The sequence below is a fragment of the Microtus pennsylvanicus genome, chromosome 13 (genome assembly GCF_037038515.1).
Source record: "Microtus pennsylvanicus isolate mMicPen1 chromosome 13, mMicPen1.hap1, whole genome shotgun sequence".
NCBI lineage: Eukaryota > Metazoa > Chordata > Mammalia > Rodentia > Cricetidae > Microtus > Microtus pennsylvanicus.
Genome location: NC_134591.1, coordinates 62,273,063 through 62,291,725, shown reverse-complemented (window position 1 = coordinate 62,291,725; position 18,663 = coordinate 62,273,063). Strand labels below are relative to the sequence as shown.

General features: G+C 39.8%; 1 protein-coding gene across 37 annotated transcripts in view; it reads right to left on the bottom strand.

Moving 5' to 3' along the window:
- The window catches only part of Pum1 (pumilio RNA binding family member 1), a 115,573-nt gene that overhangs the window by 54,315 nt on the left and 42,595 nt on the right, over positions 1-18,663 (bottom strand). For 22 of the 37 annotated variants that reach the window (XM_075945233.1, XM_075945243.1, XM_075945258.1 and 19 more), the window contains exons 4-5: positions 8,290-8,398; positions 7,245-7,423 (exon numbers count right to left, since the gene is read on the bottom strand). The exons of 10 other annotated variants lie outside the window; for them this stretch is intronic. In XM_075945233.1, the coding sequence (XP_075801348.1) occupies positions 7,245-7,423; positions 8,290-8,398 (288 nt within the window). The remainder of the gene's footprint in view (positions 1-7,244; positions 7,424-8,289; positions 8,399-18,663) is intronic. 5 more of the 37 variants (XM_075945234.1, XM_075945229.1, XM_075945261.1 and 2 more) reach the window with 1 other exon arrangement.

Sequence of the window (18,663 nt, the reverse complement as noted above, 5' to 3'; positions counted from 1 at the left end):
GGCATCCAGACACTGAAGCACAACAAGAGCCACAGTGGCATGTGCCTTGAAGACTGCACCTCTACAACACACAGAATTGAAGGAGTACCCTGAAACTTCAAACACAGATACGGGAAGGCTAGGCTCTAAAGGCCAACAGAGCTTGCATGATAACCAGAATCAGCACCAACCTACACAATGCAAAGAAAAGTAAGGAAGTAAAGTTTTCATTTTTTGTAGCTACAGCTATAAAGATGAATACACTATCTAGCAGAAGCTCAATAAATGACCCAGAAGTGTTCTAATGGTGAGGATGAAAATCTACTGTGAAACCAAAATGACAAAAATAAGAAAGTTGATCTTCTCTTTAATATCATTAAATCAGTCTAGTTGGTGAGAATATTGTTGCAATGGCAAAAAGAAACTATTACTGTCAATGGACAGTAAGTATCACATGAAGAAGCCTATAAATCAAATCTATGGCTCAATAAAAATTGTTTAGTTCTAGTATCTCCCAAGGAGTTCAAAAGTCCATAAAACTGCACAGGAACTAGAAGAAGGGAGCAGTAGGAGGTCCTACACAGCAAGCATGATACGGGCAGAGGCACTTTCAGTGGGCAGCTCACTTTTCAGCATTCTCACTCTTTGGCGACCTTCACAAGGGCTTCCTGCAAACCTGCTCAATCTATTTGCTCACTGGTCTATACTGAAAACACAGTCAATAACAAAATTTCATTATTAATTTCATAGTTAAAATATTCCCCGAGGAGGGCTAGTTTTCACCAATCCTGAAAAATCCATTCCTACAATTTGCTGTCTGGCTTTCTTCTCCTATTAAAACATCAAATCTTTGGCAAAGCATTGGCAACTCTTTCTACCGGACAACATCTTTCTGAGAGATGTTCCGACCTGTTGATTTTTCATGGTGAATCTCCACTTGTAGAAATTGTGGAGAACGTTTAAAACTTCAGCACTTGTGTGTGTATAAACCAATATATATATACGCAAATCCACTTTACTTAAAAAGTTCACTGAATAAACAATGACACACAACAAAAATAGCTGGCAATCAAATCTGCCTTATGTCAAGATCATAGTGAGAAACAAGCTGCTACCTAAAGACAGTACTAGGTTCCAGATCATAAAAATGTTTTTTTCTGTAGTCCTAGCACTTAAGAGGCAGAAGCATTAAGTTACCAGCTATCTAGGGCCACAGTAAAAGACCCTGTCTCAAATAATTACAAAAAGGTCTCTTAGTGAGGGGCCAGCAGGGCAGGAAGGTCAAACTTGTAATCCCAGGACTCAGGTGACAAAACAGGAGGATTACCATGAACGTAAACAGGTTATAGGCTAGCCTGTTCATTATTGGACACTATCATTCATATATATATATATATATATATGATGTGTGTGTGTAAAAAGAAATAGAGGGAGGGAGGGGAGGGGAAGAGGGAGGGAGGGAGGGAGGGAGGGAGGGAGGGAGGGAGGGAGGGAGGGAAAGCCTAAAAGAAAAGTAGAGCTAGAAAGATGGCTAGGGTTCAATCCTAGCAGCTGTATGGCAGGTCAAAACAGTTCCTAGAGATCGACACCCTCTTCTGGCCTCCAGGGATATTTGCATGCACATGTTGTACAGATAAACATGCAGGCAGGTAACCCATATGCATAAAATAAATTTAGGGGGAAAATTAAAATAGAGTATAAAGTATCCATTTTGGGCATCTTTGTAGTTCTTAATAATACGTAAGGTGGGGTGTTTGCAGTTATGTGGTCTTTCAGATAATACTGGCACAGGTGCACTATTCTGTGTTCTATCTGCAACATTTACTGGACATAGGACTTTGGTTATTTAATCTGAGTCTTAGTTTTCTTATCTTTAAAACAGAGATAATCTTGTTTAATAAGTAGTTATGAACAGCAAAAAAGTATTGCATGTGTGAAGTTTGAGAATGTTATTTTATACACATGCAAAAATACAGCAGAATAGATGCACATAATACTACCAAACACAAGCACATAACTGATATGGTCCTCCCAGAGCAGCCATTTGAAAGTGGCTCTTTAGTCCTGGTTGATGATCATAATCTCAAAATTTATAGGTGCCTGGGGTCCACCCACACACATTCCGATTTATTTCACCTAAAAATGCTTCCACATATAGCACTTTTAAGAAAACTTTTCCCTAAAAGCTCTCTTAAGTACCAACACTTCAGAAACAACATAATTAAGATCAAACAGAAAAATTAAAAAGGCAAGGAAGGTTTGTGTCCTCAATTTGTTGTCCTGTTGTTTAGTACACAACAATACTAAAAAGAAAAACCCTATGACCTGAAAGAACACATAAATAAATGACAAAACAAGCAAGGGTCACGGGATCTTTCTTTAATGTGATGAAAACCCTAAACAGTAATGTTCAAAACCACCACCAGTGGTGTAGACTGCACAAGCATTGAGGCCCTATCACATTCTCTACAGTGGGAAGAAAAGGGTGCTGAGAGATAGCCGAGCAACACAGTAATGGAAGAAAATTACCCACTGCTAGCTACCAAAGAACCAGGAGTCAAGCAGATATTGGTTTAAAAAAAAAAAAAAAACCATGAAGCACATGGATGGCCTGCACACTCCAGCTTAGCCTTTTCCGGGCAATGATAAAGGAAGATACTTCTAAACATCTCTCTTATTCCCAAGGAACTTAAAGCCAGAAATCTTCTGACGGCCAGGTTCTTTTAACAACACTTCACATAGTGGTAGGGCCATTTAGTGAGATCAGAGGCTCTCCTCCATAGGTACCAAAGAAGCAGTATTTTGTGCCTACAAAACAAGATGATGTTAACTAAATGCATGCAGCCCCCCATTTTTTGATTATTTGTTTATTTAGTATGCACTAGTGTTTGGGTTTTGCCTGTACGTATATCTGTGTGAGGGTGTCAGATCCCCTGGAACTGGAGTTACAGACAGCCGTGAGCTGCCGTGAAGGTACTGGGAATTGAACCCGGGTCCTCTAGCTTGAAGAGCAGCTACTGCTCTCAACTGCTGAGCCATCTATCTAGCCCCCAACCCAAATTTTTCCAGAGTACAATAGTTAATTTCTCTAATAGGTATAGACTTTCAGTATCAAGAAAATAAGTAAAAGTTTGCAGTTGCTAGCCTTTCTGTAACAACTTAATGAGAACCTAGCTCAAAAGTCACCATAGAACAAATGCCATGCCAGACAAAACAGAAATGAAAAGAAAGCTTGAATCCAGAACTTTGCTTCTGAGTCTTATTTTCCTCATCTATAAATTAATCTACCATAAGGGTTGTTCCAAGTATTAAATAAGGCAATTCTTACAATTAAAGTTCTTCAAAAAATAAAAACAAATCAATTTGTTTTTCTAAAAAATTAGTATGAAAAAATGTAGCCACTATATTTCATGGACTCTGAGATACTACTGTGCTAGATACCACAAAAAAAAAGGACACAACATTGGTTCAAGTTTGACATGGACCCATTTGAAATATGCACTGATTTCAGAAGGAACAAAAGCTGAAAAAAGTGCATGGCCTACACAGGCACCATGGTCCTGATGACCCAATTCCTGGTGTGCAGAAAGTTAAGACGAATAGGCATCTCCTATGATATCCAAGAGGGGAAAAAAAAACTTTCAGGCAAAAAATGATGTTTGATTTTATTAGAAAACCCTCAAAAGCAGTTTGGTTTTGTTTGCTTTTTAAGTTTGACATTGCAGAATACAGCATGTGGTTTCAGTTGCAGAACTAGCCAGAATCTAAAGGCATTCATTCTATCCTATAACATAATCTTCCAAGTAGATTCTAATAGTGTCTCAACTTTAGTACACATGTCAATCACGGGGGTGGGGGTTGGGATGGGGATTATCTTATTGAAAATTAAGGTATGGTGGCACATTCTGCAAGCCTGCCACTCAGGATACGGAGGCAGGAAGACTATGAGTTTGAGGCCAGACTGGGTTACATAATAACACCTTGTCCCCAAAATGGCATGTGGCTTTCAGTTCAGGAAGCCTAGGGTAGGGTCTAGCAATCCTAAGCCCCAGGATGATGCTAGTGATATCGATGCACACTAACTTTGAGTATCAATATATTTTGTTACATATTATGAGACTTCCTTGAATGCTAATTATCCCTATTATACAGATGAAGAATTCAATTGAGACTCAAACTCTGACTTTTATATGTAATACTATACCCAAAGTTTTACAAAAATCAATTATAATATACTAGCCTCCCAAGCCAAATTGTTGTGGCCCAGATGACAGCTAGAAGTATGCATTCTCCAGGTCAGAAAGCAGGAGCTTGACACAAATGGGGAGAGCTTCCAACATCTCCCCAAGTTAGACCAGTTGTCACTAATCCAATGTTTGCAGTGGATAAACAAGGTAGCAATCATGTTCAATCTATTTGAAGAAAATCAGAAGACCAACAGAGTCCTTAGATAAGCAATATCACCCATAGAATTTCAAATTTCCTATGATTTTACAACTATTTGTAAAATATCGTATTCCAGGAACAAATGAAATAAAAGCTAAAAGGGGAAAAAAAGACTAGACTCAGGAATTCAAGTTTTTCTCATTCCAAAATCTACCACTGCAAAAGGTGGGGGATACACATGCAGCAGGCTAGCTAGCATTCATAGTAAGCGTGAGAACAGTGCAGCTGTCCGAGTCTTCTGTTGAACCTCAAAATAAGTTAGGTAGTTTGTTTGTAGCAGGTTCTATGTAGTCTTGGCTGGCCTGGCACTCACTACGTAGACCACACTGGCCTCAAACTCACAGGATACTTTGGCTTCTCTCTAGTGTACACCACCATGCCCCACCTCCCAAAAGTGTTCCTTATCTCAGAAACAAAAACTATTAAGTTGAGAATATTTACAGCACCAAAATCAACTCAAGGAAGCACAAGGAAAGGAAGACAAAGAGCTAAATCCTTTTATTCAAGCTGTAATAAGGAAATCTCATGAAATTGGAAAACTACTTGCTCTCCAAACTTAATACTGAAGTACTTTTGTTTTTTAAGAAAGATGTTGTATCCATATCATGAGAACTAGAGAGTGATTCAGGTTTCCCATGAGTACAGTTTTCTCTAGGTATCATCCTAACCAACAAAGGAGTAAACATAGGTCATAAAAAATACCAGCAGAGGACCTGGAGAGATGGCTCAGAGGTTAAAAGCACAGCCTGCTGCTGTTCCAGAGGTTCTGAGTTCAATTCCCAACAACCACATGGTGGCTCACAACCATCTGTAGCAAGATCTGGTGCCCTCTTCTGGCCTGCAGGCATACATGCAGACAGAATCACTGTATACATAGTGAATAAATAAATCTTAAAAAACAAAAACAAAACAGCAGAATGCAACTCCAATGCTGACCAGCCGTTCTCTGGTCAACATGCCTGAATATTGCACCTGCCAACATCATGGCTTGATATCTACCAGTCTTCTATCAATCTACAGATGGCATAGAAATCAAAGTGTTAGATAGGGTTCTACCCCCACAGCCGTCCTCCTAAGAGAGGAGAACACAAATTTTCAGTTATTATTATCTTGGGTGTGCATCTCAGAAGCTTAGGAAATTATCTAACTGCCAAGAGTGCTGTCTCCTGGGGACTACTGTTTTCAACTGGAGGTGGGATAGTCATCATATCATCTGGCCTGAGGCCTAATTTCATCTAATCACAATACTACCCCAGAGATAAAAATGACCAATCTCCCAAAACAACTAAAAATGGAACCCTACTTTACAACCCAAAGGTGGGGTTTTATCATAAAACTGTCTTTAAAATGATTCCACTAGTAATAATTTCATTCTGCTGTTTTATCTACGTTTCAATTCAAGTGATTTTTCTCCCTCTTACAAAGTTCACAGAATCTGGGTGTGTGCCTGTGGCTAATGTTCACAAACCAGAAACTGGTCAGAGAATTCACAGCCATTGTTATCAAGGCTCTCATTTCTCTCCAGCAAGTAACTCAAAGCAGCAGGCAGTGTTTAGAAGGCAGCACTTTCTCAAAGAAATCTTAAGAGGTTAAGGAGTGAAGAAACTGAGGTATTAGTGAAAACAGAGTTCTAGTCTTCTCTTGAGAAGATAGGAAAATGAGCATTCAGCTTGATCCCATTCCTCATATCCAAGGTGTAGATCTATTCTCCCCCAAGGAGCTCCTTGAGAAGGAACACAGAAGCTATTTCCTATCTGATTTATAAGTCACTGTGTCTGGACAAAGTCAAAAGATCCAGAAACATTTGGGTCAGCTTTGAAAAGGCTAGTACTCAAGAATGTACCTGACATACAGAGCAAGCTACTAAACACCAAACACCAACTACTGCTATTCTAGAGTTTTAAGCAACGTGAGGGACCAGCACAGAAAAGGAGTCTAGGTAACAAATGCAACATATAAAGAAATACACGTATGGATAAAACCAAAATTATGATAATATGGGGGAAGGTATTTCAAACATTTGTCACCAGGTAGTATTAGGCCATAAAAACTTTCCAAGAAAAGGACTGAAAAGGAACAAAACCAAGCAAGTTAGGGGGTAAAGAAGCCAGGCAGATGCCAGAGTCCCTACTGGTCTTCTTAGCAGCTACATATAACATCAGTCAGAGAGTACAAAATGAGTAAAACTCAAGTAGATTATTTCTTAAGATTCTTCAATCTATAGAGCTGATATATATAGTATGCTTTGAGAAAGCAATCACAGAGCTTCAGAAAGAATGCTTTAGTAGGAAGTGGCAGGAAGCAAAGGCTGCTATAGCTACTATTTGGCCAGCATAAGTGAGGCTAGTGGCAATGAATTTTAAAAAAAAGAAAAAAAGAAACTTCAAACTCCCCTCATCAGGATAGGCAAAAAGCTGCTTAATAAAGACCACCATAAAATTAAAATATAGCCTGCAAAACAAGAATGCTTTTTAAGGTTCTTGGTTGGTGGCCAATCATTCCTCTCTCAGACAAGTACCTCCCTTCTACTGACACCCAACTTCTGCTTCCTTTGTAAAGAAGTTGCTTTTGGTTGTAATGAAGAGTGTTTTCTCATAGATCAAGTAACTGAGACTTTGATTTTAGCTCTTATCTCGCCTAACGATGTGCCCCATCTTTGAAATGTAGTTTACCTCTCCTGCTTGCTGAGCTCTGTGCTACAATGGAAGTGTTAACACCCTGTAATGAATGCTGTGAGTACCTAGGAAACTCAAAAGGCACATTTTGCTTTGAGGGAAGGGGAAGAAAGAGATAGGAACAAGTTCCTCAAGCCAACTTACAAATCCTCCTTTTCTTAGACAGGAATCGCCCGGGGATGAGCTCAACACATACTCCACCATGCTAACGCCTAGTCCCCCACTCTCCGATCGTGGGGACAGTACAGAATTGACCTCACTGTTCACATGGAAACTCTGACCAGGTCTTCTCTGCACCATGATTGGCTGGGAAACTGAATGATCTACAAAAAAGATACACAAGTATGACACAGTGCAGCCAGAGGACCAAACAAATTATGAGTGATGTCTCATGGATAAACCAATGTCTGGGAATCAGGAACCCACTAGAGTCAGCTGAGCCAAGCTTTCCTCTTGGGTCTTTCAATAAGCACTGGTATTCTATATAAGCTAAGGACACAGAACACACCCCTCCTCTATCTAGGATAGCAAAGGAGAACAGCAGTTCACATAGCTAGGTTGATAAGCCAATGTTCACCTCTTTAGAGTTGCAGAATTTCTTTAATGTTGCTTACTGGCAACAACAAATCTTTCTGAGAACTCCATTTTGCACTGTCCTGAACACAGCTTGTCCAGTGCTGGGTTTTTATCTTCTCTTCTCTGGAAGCTATGGTTTCTGTCTACTGCTGCTTTTTTTGCCTCTACTAACTCTCCCCAGCCCTCTTCAGGGGAAGTCTATCACAAGAATGTCTGTGCCTGGTGGTTTCATTTGGCCCCACGCACATTTAAAGATTACTATTCCATATATGGCACAGAACATCAAGGGGTGAAAGAATCATGAAGTTCAAAGCACAGGCTTGGATTTTCCAATTCCAGGCAAGCTGACAGTAGCACAAAGTGAAAACTCAGAGCTAAATTTACAGTCATTTCAAATGAGTACATTCTTCTGTGACTAGAACTTCAGAAAATATTGAAGATTTGATTTTGCATTAATTATTTTTAATATATTACAATATCTAAGCTACTACTGGACAGGACATTTGCTTGGAGTGCTTTTGCCACTGATGTGAAATTCATGACTTGCCAAGTGCTGAGGAAGGGAGCTCTAAGACAGGCATAAATCACAGTAGAGACGCTAGAGCTAGATTACCTGATGTTCCCCAGGCACTGTCTCGCCATTGATCACCCAGGAATATTCCTTTTGGTCCATCTTTGCTGGATTCATCTGTTTCCCAAAACTTTTTACCTGGCAAGAGCTGCTGCAAATTAAAAATAATAGATGCTTTTAAAGAATTCATAAAGAATGAAAGTACAGCAGTCAACACTTTCTTTAGACAAGGGTTCTGAAGATGCTCATGGGCCCTGAAGGGCTCAATCGAAGGGTTTTGGCTACACAGCTATGATCAGAGCACTGTTCTTATTTACTAAAAGATACAGAAAGACCTAAAGCAACGGGACATCCATCATAATTACCTAGAATCATTCACTTAGTCTATGTGAAGATTTCTGAGGAGGAGGTAAGGGTAGAAACATCGCCCTGTTAGCTAACTGCTTGCTAAGACGACTCTAACTGCAAAGGAATGTGCCTACGACTGTTAGCATACTGTCTGCACATGCACTGCCTGACCACAAAGTTACTTAAGCAAGAGCATGAACCCAGCTATGAACCCGAACTACAGAATGCAAGCTATAACGTCCAATAACCAACACTTCCCTACCACACCTACCTGTTCTAAGACTTTAGAAAGAGAAAAAAGTCATTCATCTACTTCCAGAGGGAAATCAAATTTCTTAACCTCTGTTAGGTTTAATACTTGATAGTGCCATTAAAGTGATTTCAATCAAAAAAAACAGGGGTCTCAGTTACAAAGGAAAAGTCCTTAAGACTGCCATTATTCTTGGTCTTTAACTTAATAAATTCTTACTTCCTCTAATTATGTTTTCTTTTCAACTGCTAAGTTTGAGATAACATGTAACACTATTTCTGAGCATAAAAGGGCATACCTGAAGAGCTGACTTATGCAATGTCAGAAATGGAATGCTGACTTTCAGAAATAAAGCACCAGAAAGCCCAAGAGTTCTGCTCTCCTCCTGGACATGTTGAACTTTCCAACTTATTAGCAACACCTGAGCATAATAAAGAAAACAAAGCTGTCCACAAAAATAAACCCCAGCTTTCCAGCCTCACTGCTGCTTTCTCAGCACAATGTTAACCCACCCTCAAAAAGTTTCTAACTATTCCATAGGCATAGGTTACTACATGAACTCAAGCAGTTTGCAACATTTTACAAACGGAAAGAACCTAGCAAAAAGACTTCTGGCCTGGCGTTTACTTGTACAAATGCTAAGCAGCCTCAAAGATGGAAAGTTAAATTACAAGCATCAATCAATTCATTGGTGCTTTTTGGATACCAAAAAAAGCGCTGGTTTTGAGAGAAAAAGGGAAAAGAAGAGGGAGAAACAGGCGTCCAGGCAAAGCTAAGCAGGAACCGGAAGTGCTGGACTAAATAGGTAAATATGCCCTGGGAACTACTATTAAATTGCCCTCGGCCTCCTTCCTCCTCTTTTTTTCTGAAGCCAAACCTGTTTTTCAGAGGCTGTGCCAATCAGAAACATCATCGGCAAGTACCAAACAGCTTCTTGGGAAACATATTCAGTGGCATCAGACATAAGCAAAATCATGGTCAAATTCCAGAAGAGTTAGTGAAAATTATTAACTATACAAGGAACAACTTAAAAGAATTCCTGCTTTCACATTCTATTTCTCCTTCTCACCTTGCAAATGACCTCTCCAAAGAGCCTATAAAACTTACTCACTAGCTGTATGCCTTCTACCACCTTCAAGTCTGACAAAAATTCTCATTCTTAGTTTGAAGAGGGTGAGACCAAACAGGAGTCCCAATTTACCACTCTTCTTTGTATACTAAAAGAAGCACAAGTAGTCACATCTATGTTGATTAATTTTATGCTCCATGAAATGGTGGAAAAAGCAAAAGTGACGGAAACTAGTCCTATGCTGCCATTTTTTCCAATCTTAATCCTCTATATAAACTCAAGAATAGCCTTGACAAGTACCAGGCTTAACATATAAACAATCTTGCTATGATTTATCAGTTGGTAACTAAAAGCAGCGATCTTTGAGCTCAAGGTGTCAAAGGGGATTTGTGAGATTCAAATGTTGTTTACTATTATCTGTTAGGCTGTCACAACATGCAAAGCAGCAAGTACATATAGAAAGTGATATTTTTAGGGCTGGTGAAATGGCTCAGAGGGTAAAGATGCTTGCCTCAAACCTGAGGACTTGAGTTCAATCCCTGGAACCCACATATGTTACAAGAGAAGCAACGCCATATGTTGTCCTCCAACACGAACTATGGCACACATAAATTCACAAATATACACATATGAACAATAAATAAATCAACAATGAAACAAATATGAAAAAATAGTAAGTAGAGAGTCTACTTCCTATTAGTAGCAGATGCAAGCAACAAGGTGCAATGGAATGAAATCAAAGTTTGTTCCTAGCTCACTGAGTCAACCAATTCTCCTACTACTAAAAATAGAAAACAAACACTAGAGGTAGCCCCCACAGTACTAGAGCTCTATATACATTAGTGAGGTGAAGATCAGTTAGCTAGTATCAGTGAGAACAGTAGGTACTATTTGGGCAAGTTCCCAAGAGATAAAGAGAAAGAAGAGGGGGGCAGACAGAGTGCAGCATGCTGATAGAGGCCAAGCAAAGTAGAAAGGGTGAGTTGAATCGGTGCTCAAACATCCCTGAACCAAGGGAATCTGGGCAAGTTAAAAGGAAGCTTAGTTAAGCCCTTTAAAATCTCTAAGTTCTACACAGAACCTAGCATTTACTATAAAACCTACTGTCTGTACTCAATTGTGGTAAGCAGAAGAGATGACTCCAAATGACCTAGTCCCATTGTACTGTAAACAGGACCTATAATGGGATGCTGTGAGGTCGCAGAAGTTATGGTGCCCTGCACTGCTTCTATTTCCTTCTACTACCACCACCATTGCTCAGCTTTTAGACAGCTGTTATGCTGTTAACCACACCAGAGAGTGGCTCACTTTGCCAAGGAACCAAGAGATCTCTACCCAACAGTTCACTAGAAATTGAAGGCCTCATTCTAAGAGTCCATGAAGACCAAGATCCTGATATCAACCACAGGAATTTGGAAGATTCTTCTCTCATAAAGCTGAGCAAAAATTCAGACCTGGTAGGCATCGTGCCTGCTACTTATAAGAGACTTTATAAGTCATGAAGTTTAAACAATGGCCTTCTAAACAGTCTGGGATTTGTTACACAGTGGAGGAACTAATCAATCATGACTAAGCAAAAGTATGTATTTCAAACACTTAAGTTTGTTTTTAAGAAAGACTTCTTGCCTAGCAGTGGTGGCACATGCTTTTAATCCAGCACTTGAGGCAGATTTAGTTCCAGGACAGCCAGGGCTGTTACACAAGAGAAACCTGTCTGAAAAAGAACCAAGAAACAAAAAGGAGAGAAAGAGAAAAAGGAAAAAAGAAATGTTTCTCATCCCTTTTCTAACAGCTAAATCCCAGTACTGAAAGTACACTAGTTTTTGATTTAGAAAAAGAGTGATTAATTAGCTCTGTCCATTTCATGCTCTCCTCGCCTGTTTTATAACCTTTCACACTGGAAATAAGTAGCTTTTAAAGTTATGCTTGCTAACTGACAAGCAGTGGCAACACTTTCAACTTTTTATTCAAAGTCAATAATGAAAGTACTCAACTTCAATGCTGATGGTAAAACAGAGCTAGGTAACAACTTTAATGTAAAAATCAAGATCTCGCCGGGCGATGGTGGCGCACGCCTTTAATCCCAGCACTTGGGAGGCAGAGGCAGGCGGATCTCTGTGAGTTCGAGACCAGCCTGGTCTACAAGAGCTGGTTCCAGGACAGGCTCCAAAACCACAGAGAAACCCTGTCTCGAAAAAACCAAAAAAATTAAAATAAAATAAAACAAAACAAATCAAGATCTCAGAGCCACTTAAATTCAGCAATCACACCTCTGGAGGTAATTCTATCCACCACATAAGCTACAGCCTCCCCACAAATCAACTCACTGCCAAAAATAAGTTGCCAAACTATCACATCAGCTAGAGTTAATTTCAAACACTACAAATTTAAATGCAACCAGCATTAACTTATTTGCGGGATTTGGGGTGGGGGAAGAATTACTGACAATCTATCTACACAAAGTTAAACCGCTCAGTGTACTCTGATGATGAGCGACATTCCTAGCCAGCAGACATTTTCTTTTGTGGAGCAGGTAAGCCTAGGCTTGGAACTCTGTAAGTAATCCAAGTAGATTTCCAACTCTAAGCAATCCTGCTTCTGCATCCTGGCCCAGAGACTAGTCAAAAAAAAAAAAAAAAAACAAAAACAAAACAAAACAATAAATCACAGTATAGCTTTGCAAAATTCACTTTAAGTGAAAACTAGGCTATAAAAGGTTAAGATCTGACAATTCTTTTTTTCTTCTTCTTCCTTTCTTTCTTTTCTTTTTAGTTTTGAGACATGTAGCCCTGGCTGTCCAAGAACTTTCTCTGTAGACCAGGCTGGCCTTAGATCACAGTGATCTGCCTGCCTCTGCCTCAAGTGCTGAGATTGAAAGCATGCAACACCACCACCCAGCAATACCAGACAATTCTAAAAGAAGGTGATGGGAAGTAGAAATTGGTCCAACAAAAGCTAAGGAGACAGATGCTGTCAGATCATTAACACAGTTGGCACATTGAAAAGAGCAGATGATACCCACGTCCACACCTAAGAAAGTCAGCTTGAGTACAGTGAACCTGCAGCCATGAGTGCAACAACTTCTGACTCCAATGCTAACAGCAAGCAGCTTCTCAAAACTGATCTCATGAGTCAAGCACAGTGATCACCAACCAGTGATCCTGTCCACTGAAAACTACAATTTCTCCTCAGAAATTAATAAACTGCAATTAGGTTTTTACACATTGGTCTCCTGTGGCTCTGGTTAGAGTGGAGTCTATGCAATAATCCAATTCCTCTGAATGAGCAATAAAGGCCTACTAAAAATCTACAAACCAGCTGGGCGGGTGGGTAATGGCGCATGCCTTTAATCTCAGAACTCAAGAGGCAAAGACAGGTGGATCTCTCTAAGTTTGAGGCCAGCCTGATCTACAGAGAGGGTTCCAGGACAGCCAGCACTACACAGAGAAACCCTGTCTCAGAAAACACACACACACACAACCTACAAATGGGGGGGGGGTGTCTCATATTGCCATCCTCAGCTTTAGGATCCTCTTTCCCTATAATGTCTCATCAAATGGAATTCCTAATTGGAGGGGCTGGAGAGATTGCTCAGTGGTTAAGAGCATTGCCTGCTCTTCCAAAGGTCCTGAGTTCAATTCCCGGCAACCACATGGTGGCTCACAACCATCTGTAATGAGGTCTGGTGCCCTCCTCTGGCCTGCAGACATACACACAGAATATTGTATACATAATAAATAAATATTTTTTTAAAAAAAGAATTCCTAATTGGATAGAAGGAAAAAGTATGCCACTTTATCTTCTGAACCACGGATTCATAGGAAATATTTCGACCAGTGAACACTTTGTGAGGCTTCGAGAAAGCAGGAGAGAAGTACTGGTTTACAAGCAATTAGATAGACACCAGAAAACTGACAATTTGCCTAAGAATACCTTTCTTGCTTTTTAAGTCTAAAAGAAAAAGAAAATGAAGTTATATCACTGGAGTATGGTTACACATGCCTATAATCTCAGCAATCAGAAGCAGATGCAGGAGATATATCACAAATTCACTGCAAGCCTGTTCTACATAGTAAGTTCCAAGCCAAGTCTAAGATGACAAATACCTAGTCTCAAAACCAAAACAAGGTGGCTCAGTGGTTAAGAGCATTGGCTGCTCTTCCAGAGGTCCTGAGTTCAATTCCCAGCAACCACATGGTGGCTCACATACATCTATAATGAGATGTAGTGCTCTCTTCTGGTGTGCAGGCATACATGCAGGTAGAACACTGTATACATAATAAGTAAATAAAATTTTTTTTTAAAAAAAGGAAAGAAAACCCAAAACAAACATAAAACCAAAAGCCTCCTGGTCATCTTATATCCCTTATTAAGGATCCTTTAGCATATGAAGACTCTAAAGTGTTCATGATAACTTACATGAATTCTCTGAATTCCACACGAAATTATTATCTGCCTCCTTATTACACCTTACAAACAGTGTCATGAACATCAAATGAAATAATGCAATACACAATGAAGAACTACTCCTACTCCAGAGGAGTAAGAGTTCCCTAACCCAGCCCAGATGTGAGTGCACACCTTTAATCCTAGCCTTCAGGAGGCAGAAGTAAGGTGATCTCTGTACACAGACCTGTGGGGCTACACAGGCAAACACTGTCTCAAAAAAAAAAAAGAAAGAAAACAGGAGAGGGAAGGGGGGAAAAAAGAAAAAACGATTTCCCGATCTAAAGCTGCCCAACATACTTAGCCAGCAGATAAAACAAGCACAGTGCACAGTGCTACCTAGGCCACTGTAGTTAAAAAAAAAAAAATCACTAACCAACCAAACCCTACAGTTCTGCAGACCTAAGGAAGCTATTACCGAGGACTAGCACATATGACCACATCAATATTAATGTCTGCCTAAAGAAGTATCCATGATGTTCTCTGAGGTCTTTAACAGCAAATGAGCATTCCTTCTGCTACCCTACCCTATGCTCTAAAGTGTAAACTGCTAATACTTGTAAATATCTACCCAACTCTCTCCCTCCCCTTCATCTGCCTCCCTCTCTCCCTCACCACCACTCTCTCCCCTCTAACCCCTCCTTCTTCTCTCCCCTCTCTTCCCCCCCCCAAGACACTACTCCCAATAAAATTTGGCTTGTAAGTAAGACACACAGGGAAGCTTACAAACTCACAAGTATGATTAGATTTCAAGTTATCTGCCTACTCAAATTTCCAAACCTAGTTTCACTTCAAATGACTAAAACATTTAACCATTTGGTAAGATTTTAAAAATTCTTTAAGTTTCTTCCTATCTATCCTGGCCGTCTGAGAATGGAATGTGAGCTGTGTAGGTGACTACAGTAATTCACAAGTTAATACAAAGGGAAAAAAAAAAAACAGCATTTCCAGAAATCCCTTCTCAAAACTTCACCAGATTTAGCTAGTCTCTTCATGTCAGGTTTTGAAGCCAAATGCAACAACACAGAAAAGTGTCCACAAATGCAAAGACCTATACCGACGCTAAGCAGTTATTCTGTTTATTAAAGTTTTGAGGGAATTGTTTGCTTTGTTTTTTGGGTGTTGTTGCTGCTGCTGAAGGGGTGGTTTAAGACAGGGTTTCTCTGTGTAGCAGCCCTGGCTGTCCTGGCCTAGAACTCAGAGATACACCTGGCTCTACTTCCCCAGTGCTAGGAATTTAAGGTTGCACCACCACACCTGGTTCTTTATTAAAGTTTTATTCAAATTTGAAAATAAAATAAAGCCAACATGGCCTATAGAGTGAGCGAGTGTCTCAGAAAATAAATAAAAGTATAAATCAGTTATTCATAAAACTTTAAAAAGACTTAGTCATTCATTAACTGTTACCACAATTCTTTCATGAGTTCAGGGGCGGGGGGGGGGGGGATTGTCAGAAGAAGAATGAATAAAGGGCCATCTGAATTTCCAAGAATTTATCTCAATGACGATGACGACAACAACAACAAAAAACCTCTTCAATCTGTCATGGTAGTGTATATGCCTATACGTCTAGCAGCCCAAGAGAATTATCACAAGCCTGGATTACAAACAAGATTCTTTCTCAATAACAAATGCTTTCTCTCCCTTCCCCTTCCCCTCTAAACTGTAATAAAGATTTTCAAAGAAAGATTGCTTCTCTTTGTGCATGTTTCCCTTTTGGACCAGGATTCCAAGATGGATCAGCAGGTAAAGACACTACTTGCCCAATGGCCTGAGATCAATCTCCAGAACCTGTAAGCAAGCTAATGCCCCTAAACTGTTCTCTGACCTCCACATGCCTATCCACACACATATAAAATTATATTTTTAGTATCAAAAAGACACGGGTATAATGGCACACATCTGTAGCCCCAGCACTTAGAAGGCAGAAGTAGAAGAAGTCTGAGTTTGAGGATAGCCCGTGTTATTATATAGTAAGACTCTGTCTTTTTAAGTAAAAATAACAAAAATTAGTGCTTATTGATTGATGTAGCAAGATTATGAATTCCTTGTTGAATTAGTAAGGACAGCAAGATGGCACAGCAAATAAGGGTGCTTGCCACCAAGTATGATCATCTAAATTCAAGCCCTAAGACAGACATAGTGGAACTACTTCAAGTTGTACTCTGACCTATAAACATACACAGTAATAAATACACAATCATGTGTATATATACACATAAATATATACATAACATCAACATTTTTAAATATCCTTAAGAGTTTACAACTCACAATCTAATAAATAAAACCTGATATTAAGTGACCTGGAATTCACTACAAGTAAACCATTTTCTTTTCAGAGACAAAATTTGCTTCAACATGAATTTAAAATGACAAAAGTTAGGTGGACAGTGGTGACACACACCTCTAATTCCAGCACTTGGGAGGCAGAGATAGGCGGGTCTCTGAGAGTTTGAGGTCAGCCTGGTCTACAGAGCAAGTTGCAGGACAGGCTCCAAAGCTACAGAAAAACCCTGTCTTAAAAAACCACAAACAAACAAAAAAGTAAGAATGGCAAAGGTTGGTGGTAATTTAGATTATACTGTATCACTGAACATAATTTGAACACCTACAGTTGCAGCTAAGTTTACAAATGGCAGCTTAAATAAAGGGCAATAAAAATCATCACTGGGTTCCATCACAAACCCAATTATTGTATTAAAAATAAGAACACAACAGGGTTGGGGCTGGGGCTCAGTCTTGAATTTAATGCCCAGCAAGACATGAACCATCAGTGTAGGAAGGGAAGAAATTTTTTACAAGATATTATTATTATTATTATTATTATTATTATTATTATTATTATTATTATTAATTATTATTGGTGTATGTGAGAGAGAAAAGACATTTATATGTGTGAGCGTGTCTGTGTTGTGATGGCCAGAAGAGCTCCCCTGGCACTGTACCACAGGCAGCTCCAGAGTGACAGTAAATACCCTGAGTCATCTCTCCAGCCCCTGAAACTTAACAGTTTCTTGTCCTGGGTTATAAGACAATTCTGATGAGCAGGGTTAGTGCCATTCAACACCAGTTTTACTACCACAGTGAAACCCACCCATCACTTAGCTGGCCAAGATAAAGTCATTGAGTCTTCCCTCCTGAATCTAAAAGGCCTAATGATGATTTTTCTGCCTATGGAAAAAAAATAAGTTTTACCCACAGAAAATGTATGTCTGTAATCCCAGCAACCAGGAGGCTGAGGCTGGAGTACAAGGCCAGCCAGGTTTTCGTGGAGTCTTTTCGGTGTTTTATGGGGTTTTTTGGGGGGAAAGGAGGCGGGGAACACCAGGGTTACTCTGTGTAGCCCTGACTGTCCTGGTTGGCCCCAAACTCACTGAGAGCTGCCTTGCCTCTGCCTCCAAATGCAGCTGCATGCACATGTTACACACAAATAATGAAATACTAACCTAAGAAATTCTTCAAACCAAGTGAGAAGATAGTCTATATGCAGTATCTCAACTGTGAAGCCCAAAGAGAACCCTTTAAGGTGCCACTCAGCTTTCCCACTGCTTTACTTACTCAGTTTATTTACTTTCATACAAAGTAGCAATCGGGAACTTGTACATGCTAGACAAGCCCATGAGCTACATCCCTCCCTAGTTCTAAGAGACCATTTTGGGTTTTGTTGTTGTTGACTATAATTCTTTTTTTTGTAAAGGATTTATTCATTTTCTTTGAGAGTGTACCAAGTGAGTGCTTGGTGCTTTCAGATATCCTGGAAATGGAGTTAGAGATGGTTGTGAACTACAATGTGGGTACTTGGAATCAAACCCAGGTCCTCTGCAAGAACATGTGCTCTCCTGCCCTTGTAACTGTAATTATAAATTAAGAATCAAGGCCTATTATAACGAACAAGAATGTAATCACTGACGCAAATTTATTTAAGTTGTTTTAACTGGGCGTCTATTTTGTAGTCAACTGAGGCACAAAGGGCTAATGTTTCATCCATCCAGAAGGAATTAAGGTGCCCTAAAGATTCACTATGAACTGCTGAAGAATCAAGGTGTCCAAGCCATGGAGTGGGTTAGAGACATGAAAAACTGATGGCCTTTAGGACTCCCATCAGTCTGTGCTGCAGGCTGGCTCTTAGACAACCACTACACTTTGATGCACAGCCATTAGGAGCAACTTGTCCTCAAACAGTCTGCAAAAAACATGTTGCTTTCATGAAGCAAGTCCTTCAAAAACATCCAGGCACATCGATAGCACCTCAAATGTCCTGTCACTTGTGATACATTGACTAAAAGACAAGTCACACACT